The sequence below is a fragment of the Notothenia coriiceps genome, unplaced genomic scaffold (genome assembly GCF_000735185.1).
Source record: "Notothenia coriiceps isolate Sejong01 unplaced genomic scaffold, NC01 NC01_scaffold00034082, whole genome shotgun sequence".
Lineage (NCBI taxonomy): Eukaryota > Metazoa > Chordata > Actinopteri > Perciformes > Nototheniidae > Notothenia > Notothenia coriiceps.
The window spans coordinates 181-14181 of NW_011366783.1; the positions used below are offsets into that span (position 1 = coordinate 181).

The 14001-nt window shown below is 39.6% G+C and overlaps 1 protein-coding gene across 2 annotated transcripts; it reads right to left on the reverse strand.

The window, feature by feature from the left end:
• Positions 1–862: 862 nt before the first annotated feature.
• Positions 863–13146, reverse strand: LOC104961945 (dual specificity testis-specific protein kinase 2-like). 2 transcript variants are annotated; one of them, XM_010790307.1, is made up of 3 exons: positions 13135–13146; positions 5813–6745; positions 863–1000 (listed from the first exon to the last, which is right to left on the reverse strand). In XM_010790307.1, exons 2-3 carry the CDS (start codon positions 6017–6019, stop codon positions 875–877), a joined length of 333 nt encoding a protein of 110 aa, XP_010788609.1. In that variant the 5' UTR covers positions 6020–6745; positions 13135–13146; the 3' UTR covers positions 863–874. The 2 variants fall into 2 exon arrangements, with proteins under 2 accessions (XP_010788609.1, XP_010788608.1); XM_010790306.1 differs by lacking the exon at positions 13135–13146 and adding an exon at positions 11727–11898 and having other exon boundaries at positions 5813–6571.
• Between the last annotated feature and the right edge of the window lie 855 nt (positions 13147–14001).

Genomic DNA, 14001 nt, shown 5'->3' on the forward strand with positions numbered 1-14001 from the left:
GTCCGACGTTGTTTCCATAGTGAGCTAAGTTAACAATATATCATCATACATAAACATTTTCCGGGAGTAAATACTTGACTTATTGAATAAAGTTTGCTATATTCACTAACTAGTTTGGCAATATTATTCCGTGCATGTGTTAAAAACCTTTTTCCATTTGATTCATTGGATTACTCGCGTGAATGTTTAGCACGTAAATGCTTTCGTTTTTAAAACCGTCCGACCTCGACTACAAAACCATCAACCAGTTGCATAGGATTAAAAAATGTCAACACTCACTCACCCCATCTTAAACATTCCCAAAGAAGTGCCTCTGTCTCTCGTTGTACTGGATGAAGTCACTGGCGACGAGTAAACCCAAAATAGTCCCAAACAGGCGCAGAGGCATTTTTCTTTTTTACTAGTTGTCCGAGTTCGGGGCCGGCAAATGCTGCTGCCATCTTGCTCAGCTCAGCTCTGTGCTGAGCTCTCAGAGCGGGAAAGACGGACTGCCCTCCCCTGCCCTCTGCTGGCGCGTGCTGTGCATTACAACCAACCAATCTCTGACTTTTTTTTATTTTTTATAATCTCTCTAATTTTATCAGTGTCCTTTGTTGTGAAGCGCTTCGAGATTTGTCTTGGCAGATGAGAAGCGCTATATAAATTACATTTATTATTTATTTATTATTAATAATCCGTGTGAATGTGCGTCATAGAGTGCACCTGGACTCATTCACCCTTCATGGTAACACTGTGTGATGAAGAGACTGAACCTGATCACTGTTTTGAGTGAAAAGACAAGCTACACACATTAATGAGTAGGCACATATAGCTATAACGGAAAAATGACTTTACTTACTGATTTACTTAAATTACAGCATAAACACTTTGTGACCTACCTGAGTATGTTTGGGTGGCAGAGCCTGTTCATGAGCTGCACTTCTCGTAGCATGTTAGCTTTGTTGCTAGCCAGCGTGTTCATCTTCAGCGCCATCACCTGGCCTGTGATCCGGTGCTGCACCTGGAAAACAGCCATATTACATTATATTTCATTTAGCTGACACTGTTATCCCTAACGACTTACAATAAGTGCAGTAAAACATGCAGGTACAAACTCAGAACAGCCAAGTCCATTTGATTCAAATCAACCAAACAACTGTAAGTAAGGGTGCATTCGTTTTTTAAATAAGCTAGACTTATTAGAACTACAGTTTGTGTTGTGTATAGTATGTGAGGATTAATGTCCAAGGTGTATACTGTATACACAATAAGCTATTTAAGTAGGTTAGCAGTTCTCTCCTATTTGCAGATGCATTTTTCTTTATAATTTATAAGCTGATGTTTAGTGTCACAATTTGGCCTAAACTGTTACCGATGCTGACTTTTTTCTTTTTCCTTATTGTGGTAATTTATTCTAATGTGCAAGGGAAACACATAATATTTTTATTTAAAATATTTAATAATTCTGGATAAGCACAAATTCAAAGTCTTTGTAGCCTGCTGTTTAATTACCAACTCATTAAGAACAAGTTCGGTCAGTGGTTAGGTTTTTATGAGAATAAAATAAATAAATAATAGCATACAATGTCCAAGCATTAACATTTTTGATAATGAACACACTGATCAAGTTAGTTTTAGTTCATGCATTTAAAAAGGCATGAAAAACATAACAAAATAAAGGTGAACAGAGTCTTGGCATTTCCTGTCAACACAAACGGAGCCCGGGATGGATTATATATATATATTTATTTTTTTATTTGAAGTGCCCGGCCAGCGCACATTAAGAACACTGCAGAATTGTGCCTGAACAGTGAAATATAACGGCTTAGAGTGTGGCGCTGCGTTGACACGGCAGACTGAATCAGCAGCAAAACTTCAGAAAAAGTCCCGAAGTTGTGAAACATTTCTCCAAGAGAAGTGATCAGAAGTTGAAAACACTCTCTGGGCTGATGCTAATGTCTAGAAGATGCATCGGCCCATCCCCACCTATTACATCTACTTTTCTCTCCCCACACAAGCATCAGTGTGAAAAACACGATGGAGTCCAGAAGACTGTATCCCTCTCACAACGTGCTGGAGCTCTGACTCGTGAAGCTGACTGCACAATGAGTGGAGTAATGGCTGCTGTAAACACCTCAACAATAAATGTTGTGTGCTAAAGTTGATAAAAAATGTATTATTATTATTAGAAGCATCACAAAAACACTGGTAATGTGCTTCGAAGTCCATTCAGAGTCTGGACCTGCAAGCTCATGCATCTGTGTGTGTGTGTGTGTGTGTGTGTGTGTGTGTGTGTGTGTGTGTGTGTGTGTGTGTGTGTGTGTGTGTGTGTGTGTGTGTGTGTGTGTGTGTGTGTGTATTAATAGTGTAGCGCGAATAGGCTTTCTGGATGTCCCATCACTCCTCCTGATCTGCTGCACAAATCCACTGGGCTGTCCTGGGGCGAGACCCAGCAGCTGGCTCAATAAACTGTTAGCATTTTAAACTGAAGTGTACAACATGAGCATTGATCCATGCTGCATCAGTCAGTGCTGGTTCTGGTCATAAGTTTAAAAAAGCAATAAGTGCAATGTGAAGTGACCTTCCTCTCTCTTACACAGACACAAACCCCCAAATTGAGGTTTTTCAGCATTTGTATAAATTGGTTCCAACTGTACAATAAATGATTGGCTTTATTAAAGATCTAGACAGAAAAATGTGTTGGATGCCAGAAGATTCATTGATATTTGTTGGTAGTAATTTAAACGTGAGGGTGTTATCTGTAAGTCAATAAATCAACTCATGTATTTTTATCGGTGGGGTTATTACTTTTTTCTGCAATATACTGGTGAAGTAATAACGTATAGGGCCGCTTTGAAAGTTTAAAATATTGCTGAAAATATTATCTGTGGTCAGCACATTCTCATATTATATCTTATATAAAATGAATCCCGACTTATGATTATGTTTGAACGCAAACAACAGAAGTATAAAGCTAACTGTTAGGGAAATAATTCTCCTGGACTCCTAGATACCTAACCTTTTTGCCCTTTGACGTGTATGACCAACCCTGACGTCTGTTATCTCCTTTAAGGAAATGGGCTGCTTCAGCCATAATGTTGTTGTTCCCATTCTATGACCGGGCAACCCTAGGTCACAGATGGTTTATTGTTGTGGGTACACTGGGACACTTCCTTCTCGGTGTTTGTGGTCTCCAAGGTGTGAAATGTTCGAGGCCATAAGTGCCAGACGCAAGTAACTCAGTGTTCCCAGCTGTTTAGGCTATCTTCTCAAATATGTTGATTACTCTCTGTGAAACCAGTTAAATGGGCTAACGAGAGAGAGGCGCTCCAGAATTGATGTGGCAACTCTCCCGTGCAGTCAGACCGTGGCTGCTGTGACTTGTGATGTGAATCCTCCGGCCGAACCTCCTAAATAAACCATCAGTGTTTGAAATCAAAGCTCCTGCTCATCCCGTTTCTCCTTCATGAGTCGGTGACTCCCAATGCATTGCTACACAGAAGTTTCCCCCACACAAACGATAGGAAATAAACAAACTACATCACAGTCACATGACTTTACGTCACCATCGCTAAGCTAAAGGCGGCTAATGTTCTGCATGTTGTGGTTATTTGTTTCATTCAGTCACTCGTGAGCAGCCGACACTTCAGACATTTAGCAGTGCGTTATTTACTTATGTTTTTTATGTCATAAAACAAAATGTGAAAATCTCTTCAGCTTGTGTTACCACAGACCTTATTTCAGGCATTTAACCAAATCACATGGAAAAACCATTGACTTAGAGAAGAGGGACCTAGAAGTAATAAATGCTAACTCATTTCTGGGTTTGAAGATTCATTCATTCACCACTCAATTCTGTAAATACTTCCATATGTTTGGATAACCAGAAAACAACCTTGTGTCCTGTCCTGCAGTCCTACAGTCACCTGGCCTGAAAACAGTCTGCTCCTACCCTAAGATTTTGACCAAATGTCCATGAAATGCTACTACTCTACTACCTTCAGAGGCAAATGTTGTACTTTTGACTCCACTACATTTATTTTAACACTCACAGTTACTGGTTACTCAGTACATGAAAACACACACGCTGATATGGTACTGCAGTACTGTAGTACTGATCTACAAAGTATTTTACGTATCTAAGTTGATCCAAATTCACCAACTGCAATACTAAAATGCTCTTATATGTATAAAAACAGGATAGCACATTAACCATAATCCATTCTGCATAATGAGTACTTTCCCTTTTGAAACTGAAGTACATTTATCTGATAATACTTCTGCACCTATTTTATTCTGAAAAGGGTCATTGTACTGAATCAGAACTTTTACTTGTTGAACTTGAAGTATATTGTGATGCTAATACTTTGGTACCTCCACTTAAGTGTTGAAATCAGGACTTAAATCAGGACTTTTAATCATAACATGACAGAGGTCAGGTAGTCAAGATGATAAAAAAGATGGACATGTTCCATTTGTAACATTTTAAATAAAGGCTTTCTCTGTGCAGCTCTTCTGTATCAAACTCATCGGTGAGACAGGTGGCTGGAGGTGGAACATGCTGTCAGCACAGTGATGATCACATGAAGCAGATAGATCTCTCAGGCTTCATGTTTGACTTGACTTGATTTCAAAGAGCAAAACAGATATTAAAAAGGAAATTATGACCTATTTCACTTTCTAACAAAAACAGTAGGAAAACCAAAATAAAAGGAGTGTAAGTTGATGTAAATGGGATTTATTTATTTGTAGGAAATTAGGTATAGAGAATCTAATCAAACCCTTAAACAGCAATGTCCTCTATAGCTGCTTTCTCTTTTCCTGGGTGGGAGTGTGTAAAGATTTATTTTCAGATAAGAGTGGAGGAACAGCTGGAAAACATTTTGTAGAATCCCTCACCCGAGCAACATTCCAAATACTACTGTACAGGCCAGTACAGCACCATCAATCAATTATATGTTTTTTATAATAATAATACGCCTATTAAACAATTATTGGATTATTTTTTTATTTATAAATGTTTTGCTTAGCAGTTTTTAAATTCATGTTGTTTTATTTTCTCTTTCAAGTCTAACATAAAATCCATGAAATGTTCCAGGCTGTCCAGATGCAGATATTTGCTGCCACTGACTGATTTTCTTTTAATCAATGTACCGGTACTCAAATCTGAAGGTTTAAACACTGACTGAGGGCGATCTCTCATAATTCACATTTAGTGAATGTTCCGAGCCTACAAACGGTGTTCTAAAGACCCTCACACACCATCATCGCTTAAAAATTTAAGAATAATCGTTCCTTTTATATTGTGAATTATAGCACAATTGCAATATCAGTAAAAAAAGAAAAGAAAATGAAAGTTTTCTCTCCATGCCCTTATGAATGAATGCATACCATTTACTGTGTATTATTTATGTAAAAAATGTAACTAAAGTGCTATAAAATGTGCATTATCGAACAGGTTTTAAAAGATTATTTCTAAATTCCAGGACCCAGACTGTCAAAATGACAAAGATGGACACCTTTTGGACTGTGTTGGTCAGAGGTGGGGAGGGACACCTCCACTCTTCTGCTGTCACAGAGGAACAATCATAGCTGTGCTCCCTTTCTACAAAAAAACTGCCCTGGGTATTTTAAGGCCAATATCATGGCTTTTAGTTGTTCAGACAAACTATTTAAAGAGCTCTATGAGCTCAGGACAGGCTGGATTATCACAGGTAAAGTTCACACTGTCAGCTGCAGGAAGTGGAACACTCTTGACTTCAGTGATTGATTGACATTTAGCGCAGTGACGATAAACCACGATTTCCCCCCTGACAGCTGTTACAACACATACCTTAAAGACCTCAGAGAAGAAGCCTGATCCGATCTTCTCACAGAAGAAGTCGTCGATGCGGGCCAGACTGGACACGGCGCTCCGCAGGGCTCGGTACGATGATGGCCTGATGCGGTTTTGAGCGTGGATACTGTGGAGGGGGGGCTCATCCGGGCTGCCATAGCCCTCCTCGGGGTCACAGAAGCAGCACTCAGCATGGTAGTCCATGATGCTGGAGGACCACCACCCTCTCTACAGGTGCTCTGTTCCCACAGATTAACCAACGTTTTTTTTAGATAGCAGTAGTCCTGAGACACGAGGGGAAGGGGGGTCCCACCATCATGATGTCACAATGATCAAGGCTGCGATGTGATAACCTGATAAGATATATTTCACACAATACTGCGCCTTATTACACAAATATAGAACACATATTATCTATATTTGTTCTTTTGAGATCCACAGATTCCATTCTCATTCAACTCATGTGAGGTAAAGAGTTCAGTCATCAGGATTCAAAGCCCCCCCTCCAGGGCTTCTGTGTGGCTCACTGTGCCCACCCAGGAGTGACAGAGAAAGTCTCACGATGAAGTCACTTCATTACTCCTCGTCACCGAGGTTTTAGAAACTCCTGCAGCCCTTGAACGTGGCCTCAGCGTGCCGGTGCGTGGGTGGTCTGGGTCCCTCCAGCATCCCGTTAATGGAGGAGAGATGACGGAAGCGGCACGGTACCTGGAGAGGGAGGGCTGGTAGGGCCAAGCTACAATAATGCACAGGTCCCTGTGGAAGAATTGGGAGAATATAAGATGACACAATAAACTGTAGCCAACCTGCCGTTATAACACAGGACTGGACATATGGCACAGAGCAGGCACGTGCACATATAGACATCAAAGTGGGCTTGAGCCCCTGCCCTTTTTCTTCCTCCAGAGAAAGTGCCCTTTTTATGGGGTGCTTTTTTTTTCCTTCCAATAAATCAATATATATATATATATATATATATATTAGGGCCGGGACTTTAACGCGTTAATTAAGATTAATTAATTACACAAAAATTAACGCATTTTAATCGCACTTATTTTTGAAAATTCTGGAATGGTTTCAGGGGTACCGATTATTTGACACCATAACTATATTGACAAACAAGTGAACAATAGTCCAACATGGAGTGATAGCTTTCGAGGAAAACATTTTTTTAACGACGTTGGAACGTCATAGATTGATTTAATTATCACAAAGGAATATATACGCACATCAAATTCATCACTAATCGCAGCTACGTGACTATTTTTGTACAGGAACACACCAATTCGCCGACTTGATCACCGCGGAACTGTTGAGGTCATCACTGGCACTCTTTTTATTTTATTTTAAATGGTACACTCTTATGCCTGATATTATGTTGTTGGTGCAACTCTTTATGTTGAACTGTTTATTGTTTTGGGCCAAGGGTTATTGAGAGAGTTAGGGCCGGGACTTTAACGCGTTAATTAAGATTAATTAATTACACAAAAATTAACGCATTTTAATCGCACTTATTTTTGGACCGCGGAACGTTTCTCACTGAATGAGTTTCAGGGGTACCGATTATACTGGAGCACCAACTAACGTTCATGACTTCAGACAACAACAAACCACAGTGAACAATAGTCAAACATGAACGAAGAAGCTGATGATACCGCTTTGGTTGGCCCCGTGGATGGGACATTTTGTTTTAAAAAACGGACGGATGGAAGCGTCAATAAGAGCACGGTTGTTTGCAAATTATGCAAAAAGGAATTCGCATATCACCGCAGCACATCAAGCCTCAAGTATCACCTCAATGCAAAACATATAGCAGCTAGCGTAGACACACATAGACGGAGGTGAGAGGTTTACACATCGAGTACAGGAACACACCAATTCGCCGACTTGATAACAGTGGCCTATGCAGAGGATTTTATTTTTCATTCAGGTAATGAAGAATAGGAAGGATTGAGGTCAATCACTGGCACTACATTTTTATTTTATTTTAAATGGTACACTCTTATGCCTTCGAACTATTATTTGTTGGTTGGTGCCAACTGGCACTTTATGTTGAACTGTTTATTGTTTTGGGCCAAGGGTTATTGAGAGAGTTAGACTGAATTGATTAGATTTTTTAAGATCACTGTTGGTAATCAACAAAGGTCTATTATGGCCCTGAAGCCAACAAGAGAGATGTTTTCTAATAGTCCAGGGTTTCCAATGTTCTGAAATATGACTTGAAAGTATGTGGTTTTACTTAAAAAAAAAAGTGTTATAGTTTACAGAAGGTCCTACCATAACCTATAGGCTACCTGAAATCTCTGAATGTACTAATATTCTAAATATGCTATTGCTACACTTTTTTTTATGGCAAAAATTGCACTTATTCTGTTGGTCCTTGGTAAGTACGCACCTTGAATAAACAAATAAAACCCATGTATTGCACAAAAATGCTTATGTATAGTCAGTCATCATCAAACAGGATATATTAAAATATTTAATAAAAATGGATTAAAAAATTACGATATTAATAACATCTGATTCTCAAGTCAATATATTCAACAATGTCAGATCAAATCAAATCGCGCGCCGATTTAATCTTCGATTATTTTAATTAACAAAGCGTAATTAATTACGACATTCAATTTTTTAAATCGAGTCCTCCGGCCTATATATATATATTTATATATATACTGCTGTTTGCTGGCACAGTTTCTCTCCAAAATATATTGAATCCAAAATAAAAAATATCAGGGTCCGGGAGAAGACAGTGAAGTTCCCGATGCTCTCTCTCTCACAGCTCTCCTCCATGTCTTCTGCACAGCGGGGCAGTCATCTGCAGTTCACTTCCAGACAGACACAATTACAGCAGCACCTCCACCCTTATTTCCCCACGTTATGCCAGCTTTTTCTTGGCTTGTCTGAAGCGTGAGTTGGTGATGAACAAATGAACTAAACTGCCAGGTGCCCTCGAGTTTAACAGGCTAATTTGCCAAAGACAAAAAACAAATATAGTTAACTAGGGTAACTAAGCTAATGTCAGGGCATCAGGGCCCAAAATCCCTCCCTACAGGCCGATCATGCAGACCTGCGTGGGCTCTCACCTTGGCGGAGGGTGCCTCAACTGAGCCGAAAAATGGCGGCGCACCTATTGTGCTGCAAATTAGTGTGGCGCGGCACGGTTTCGCCGCTGCGAGGCTCCACTAGCACACCCGACGCTCAGGAAAACAGAGGGCCTCATCATATAACTTTGCGTGGGGGGCCTCATGTTGGCCAGGAACCGGCCCTGATGGGGCAATGCATACAGGCTAATGAACTTAAGGGGGGACACTACAGGTGGAATGAAGTAAAATGTGTATCTAATAACGTCATCACAATCGCACACATTGATATGGCAAATTAGGCGTTAACTATAGGCCTAATTAAAATCGCGCATTTGCCATGCAGTTACCAAGGCATGTGCAGGTGAAAAGGATACAAAAAAACATATCAACTCACAACTTCCCCAGATAGTTACATTACGCCAAGTTCAGTATTTTCTCCCTGGAAAATATTAATGTTTAAATGCAGATTTGCGTTTATATCTATAGATGAATTTCAGACAAGGGTAGTAAAACGAACACCATTTATGGTGTTTTTTTTAAAGTTTTCTTTTCCATTAGAGTGAAAAGAAAACAATGGAAAACAAAATAGTCCAAAATAACAAAATGGTACAAGTACATGAAAAAAATTATTTTTTGCGCTGTAAGCGGTCCTGCCCGCCTTTTAAAACAGTAACTTCATACAATTTAGATTTGCTGGGCTGCTCATTTAATACAGGGTATATGCCAGGAATCCTGAAGTCAAATTTAAATACCTTTCTTAAGACCTTTTTCAGACCCTTTTCATAACAATGTTAAGACCTCATCGGCAACTTCGAGTTTCTAACGGTTACAACTTTACCTCTCACATTTACTAATATTGGAATTGTAAGATAGCACAATAAACAGAGTGGCAGACAGACCACTGAAGCCTCACCTTTCCCACATGAAACTTCAACCTCTCTGTGAGAAGGTCAGGTGTTTAATGCAATTTGACCATTAATACACAAACACTTGACAAAACTTTGAACTATGAAATGTATTAAACTTTGGTGAGCTTCAGCGGGGTAATGCCATATAGGAGCTCCCTCACAAATACCCAGGGGTTAAATTGGTTTGGGGCTGTCCGGGGCTAAGCCCCTCACACATTTGTCATATGTTCGCAAAAAACGATGTTAAGACTTTTCTCGTTCTTAATATAGACTATATTTAGGGTCGATATGTGTTGACTTTACTTTAAAATAGCCGATCTCTGTGACCGGATATAGTTTGGCTTAGACCCCTGCCCCACGAGGACGCGTACGTTAAAACGCATACGCAAACACAAAAAAGTCTTCCGTTCACACGCATTCGACTCATTAACGTGTCCATTCACACTAGACCGCTGGAAATGCTGGAAACGCTGAAGTACATATGCCAGGCCTGTAAGTGGCGCTGCTGCCGCCACAAAATACACCAAAAGCAGCGAAGAAGACCCCGGAGCATGGTTGCCATGGTTGCCCTTCTGTTTATTCTCCGCGGCGGACGGCGCGTGTTCTCCTGCTGTATATCTCTCAGTTAGTCCACCAGCAGCTGAACAACACCCACCTCTCCGCCTCTTCCAAGGAACGAGGGGACCGTGCGGCAGAGTTTCCGTTAAAAAAATGTTCCGCCGGTCAACATGTCCGTTAAAGTTTAAATCTTCCGTACAAAATTAGGAAGGTGCGGGTCAGAGGTCTTCTTTGTTATTTATTGAGCTTTAAAACAAATTGATAACGACTCTCTGTATAATAATATAATAATATTTAATAAACGGTGCCTGCCTCTCTTTTCCTCCCCCTCTTCTGACAGCCCAGCAGCAGCAGGAGACGTGGGGAGAGGGAGGCGGGGCTATTTCATCATTATCAGAAAATGATCATATAGGGCTTGCACACGGAGCCGTTGGACCCCCAGAGCGTTGCGTATGCCGGTCTACCCACCTTGGGACCCGTTATCGTTACCGTAGTCGTTTAGTGCCCCCCCCCCCCAGAGCGGAGCAAGGCAACGAAACTTAAAATAAGAAGCAGCATTTTACGGCACGCTATGCATGGGGCCGCCTTGAGGGGGTTTCCCGACATGTCGTTTCAGTAAATTAAAGGGTGTTTCATGTTGTCGTTGCTGTGGACCTCCTTAATACCTTGGAAAATGCCATTTAATACTTTTTAATAGCCTTAATTTTCGCAAAATTGATTTATCAACTTTTAATACTTTTTAAGACCCCGCGGACACCCTGTAATAACTATTAATTGTACTAGTTTGTTGTCTGCTCTTGTGCGTAGTGAATACTAAAGAAGACCATTATCTCTGTGTTAGCTGATTATTTGTGTAGAATTATGTTGAGTATTAAGCAATTACGTGAGTGTGGGGGTATTCAAATAAATTGGTCAGAAAGTCAGAGATATGCAACTATATTTAACTTTTTGTTTGAAAACCTTTTTTTATAAATAATTATGGGAAGTGCCCTTTTTCTCACTTGAGCTCCTGCCCCCCAAAATGTATGTGCACGTCCCTGGCACAGAGACACCCGGGGCTGGTCCTCTGAGAGCGGCAGCCATCAGGCTAGCAGAGAGTCCCACTAACGCTAACAGGGCGATGAGCAAAAACCTCCACTGAATAACAACACAACTGTTAGACTTTAGAATTACATACCTGATTTAAATCTGTCTTTATCTATTTTTCTTTTCTTCACAACTGCTTAAATTCTATTTTTTACGAGGCTTAATAACCCATATTGCTCCTGCCTGGCCAATGAGGAATCCTAGCTAACCGTTACTGTTGATAACGAGAGCTGTCAATGACAGCCGCGCTGCAGAACCCGATCCACGGTTTACCTCTCTGCATACGTCACCCTGGAAGACAATGTCGATGTCGTCCGACCGTTTGTTGAAGGCGAATTAAGGGCAGAAATGCCAGTCGGCAGCTCGGCGGTGTCTGCTGCTATAATCCGGTCCGGAGTCCTGCTTCACAGCCACTTGAGGGGAACGACAACCTTCATGAAACAGCGCCGACATGGTCAAGCTAGCGAAATTATGGGGACTTCAAAATAAAAGCTTTTATGGACATCATGCAGTACAGTACACGTTATCATCTACCCATAACATCTACCAAGCGCAAACTTGACTTTCGATCAAATATTAATACACATTACAAAAAACATGTAGGAGCATTACATTGTGTTGTTATATAAACAACGCCTACAACATTACTATGTTGAGTTTGAAGAAGTTGGAGTTTTTAAATAACTGGAGCTTCTCCAGTAAATTTCAAATGATTGATCCATCTAACAGAGGGATGCTCAAATAAATACGCCAGGAATGATAAACTGTAACTCTGCCCCATCAAGATTGTTTTTGGCTAATGAGCATTTTCTTTGGCTAAAGTTCAGGAGATCATGCATTTTCAATAACACTTAGAATGATTTGTTTTATTAATATTGAGTATCCATGTACTTTCGGTGAACCAGGAGAAACATTTTGTGTGGATTAGATGTTAAACAAATTATTTCCGTAAACAATGTTGAACATCCACTCATAATATTGTATTCTTCTACTTTAATTTCAGAATTACAAAACAATTAGGCCTATATGATTTGAAGGTAAAGACAAGGAAACATATACAATTGTTTTGCACCAATTGTATTATTTGGATAGTTCCACATTAACAAGGAAATATGTATGTTTTACTCATTTTTTTTTTCAATAAGGCTTCACATTAAGAAGTCATAGCAATAAGAAGTTGTTTGGTAAAGTTCTCTATGTTGAACATGATTTACTTTCTAGAATAGATTTTTTTTTTAAATATTTTTCTTTAAAAAAAATTGTAGGCTTCTACTCTTTGAAAGCATTCATCACCATAGCAACATAACTCCGTGTGTGTTTTCCTTCAGTCGGACTGTTAGTTGTACCTCTTGAAACCAGAAGGTGTCGTCCTTTCTCATCGACTTTCTGCTTGAAAAATGGATTTCTTGAAGACGTGTTGCAGTGTTTTCACGAACAGGAACCTGTTAACAGTTTCAAGCCTTGTTGCTGTTTTCCTGGGTGAGTGGAGTAACATAACTTTCGCTCCAACTGATTCAACTGTTTAGTTAGCCTAAAGCCAGCTAACATAGCTAGCTAGCTTGCTAGTTTTATTTTGCTGGCTAAACAGCTTAACTACATTTATTTCTGTGTACTAAAAGTATACAGAAATACATCTTGATATTGTTGCTGTGCAGTATATTACTTAACGCTAAATCTTGACAATATATTTGTATATCTAGTCAGAATATGGCTTTACACTTGATATAAGACATACTAACAAGCCTCCTGTTACATTCAGGCTCAATTGACCTGTCTTATATTTGAAGTATTTTTTTGTATGAAACTTCTTTTAATTTTCTTAATTAGTGCTATAAACATATACACATGACAATGGTTCATGGCATGTATGTATGTTCATATTACAGAGATTGTATTCAGGTCAATTTGACCATGCAGTGTAAGTGAAGGCGAAAAGGGGTCAGAAGTGCAAATGGGATATAGGCAACTGTATTGTATTACACACAAACACACAGACATAGAGAGACACACACACACACACACACACACACACACACACACACACACACACACACACACACACACACACACACACACACACACACACACACACACACACACACAGACAGACAGACAGACAGACACACACACACACACACACACACAAAGACAGACATACACACACACACACACACACAAAATTGCTGTTACAATAAAACACTTTCAATACAAATTATTATGACTGATTTGGCTTGATTCTAAGTGAACGGGTCAATTTGACCCTGAACAGAAGAGGTGTCTCGTCTCTATTTATCAACATCAACCGATTGGACAAATGTTATGTTATGCAAAACTAATGTATTTTATATCAAGGTTTTTCCAATGTAAAAGAAAAAATAGAAAAATGTGTTTGAGTGTAAATGTTTTGTGAAAAACAAGTGACTTATTGTAATGGAACCATGATCTGTGAGAGGTGAATAACACAATTGCACTAAATATTGATTTCATTGATAGAAATAAAAGGTACAAAGGAATATTATTGCTGTTACAAAACGAATATAGAATATAA

Coding starts and splice junctions, on each gene's coding strand:
- LOC104961945 (XM_010790307.1), bottom strand. CDS start 6,019: ATGGACTACCATGCTGAGTGCTGCTTCTGTGACCCCGAGGAGGGCTAT. Junction 1,001..5,812: donor TCTTCTCTGAGGTCTTTAAG/GTATGTGTTGTA, acceptor GCTGTTTTCCAG/GTGCAGCACCGGATCACAGG.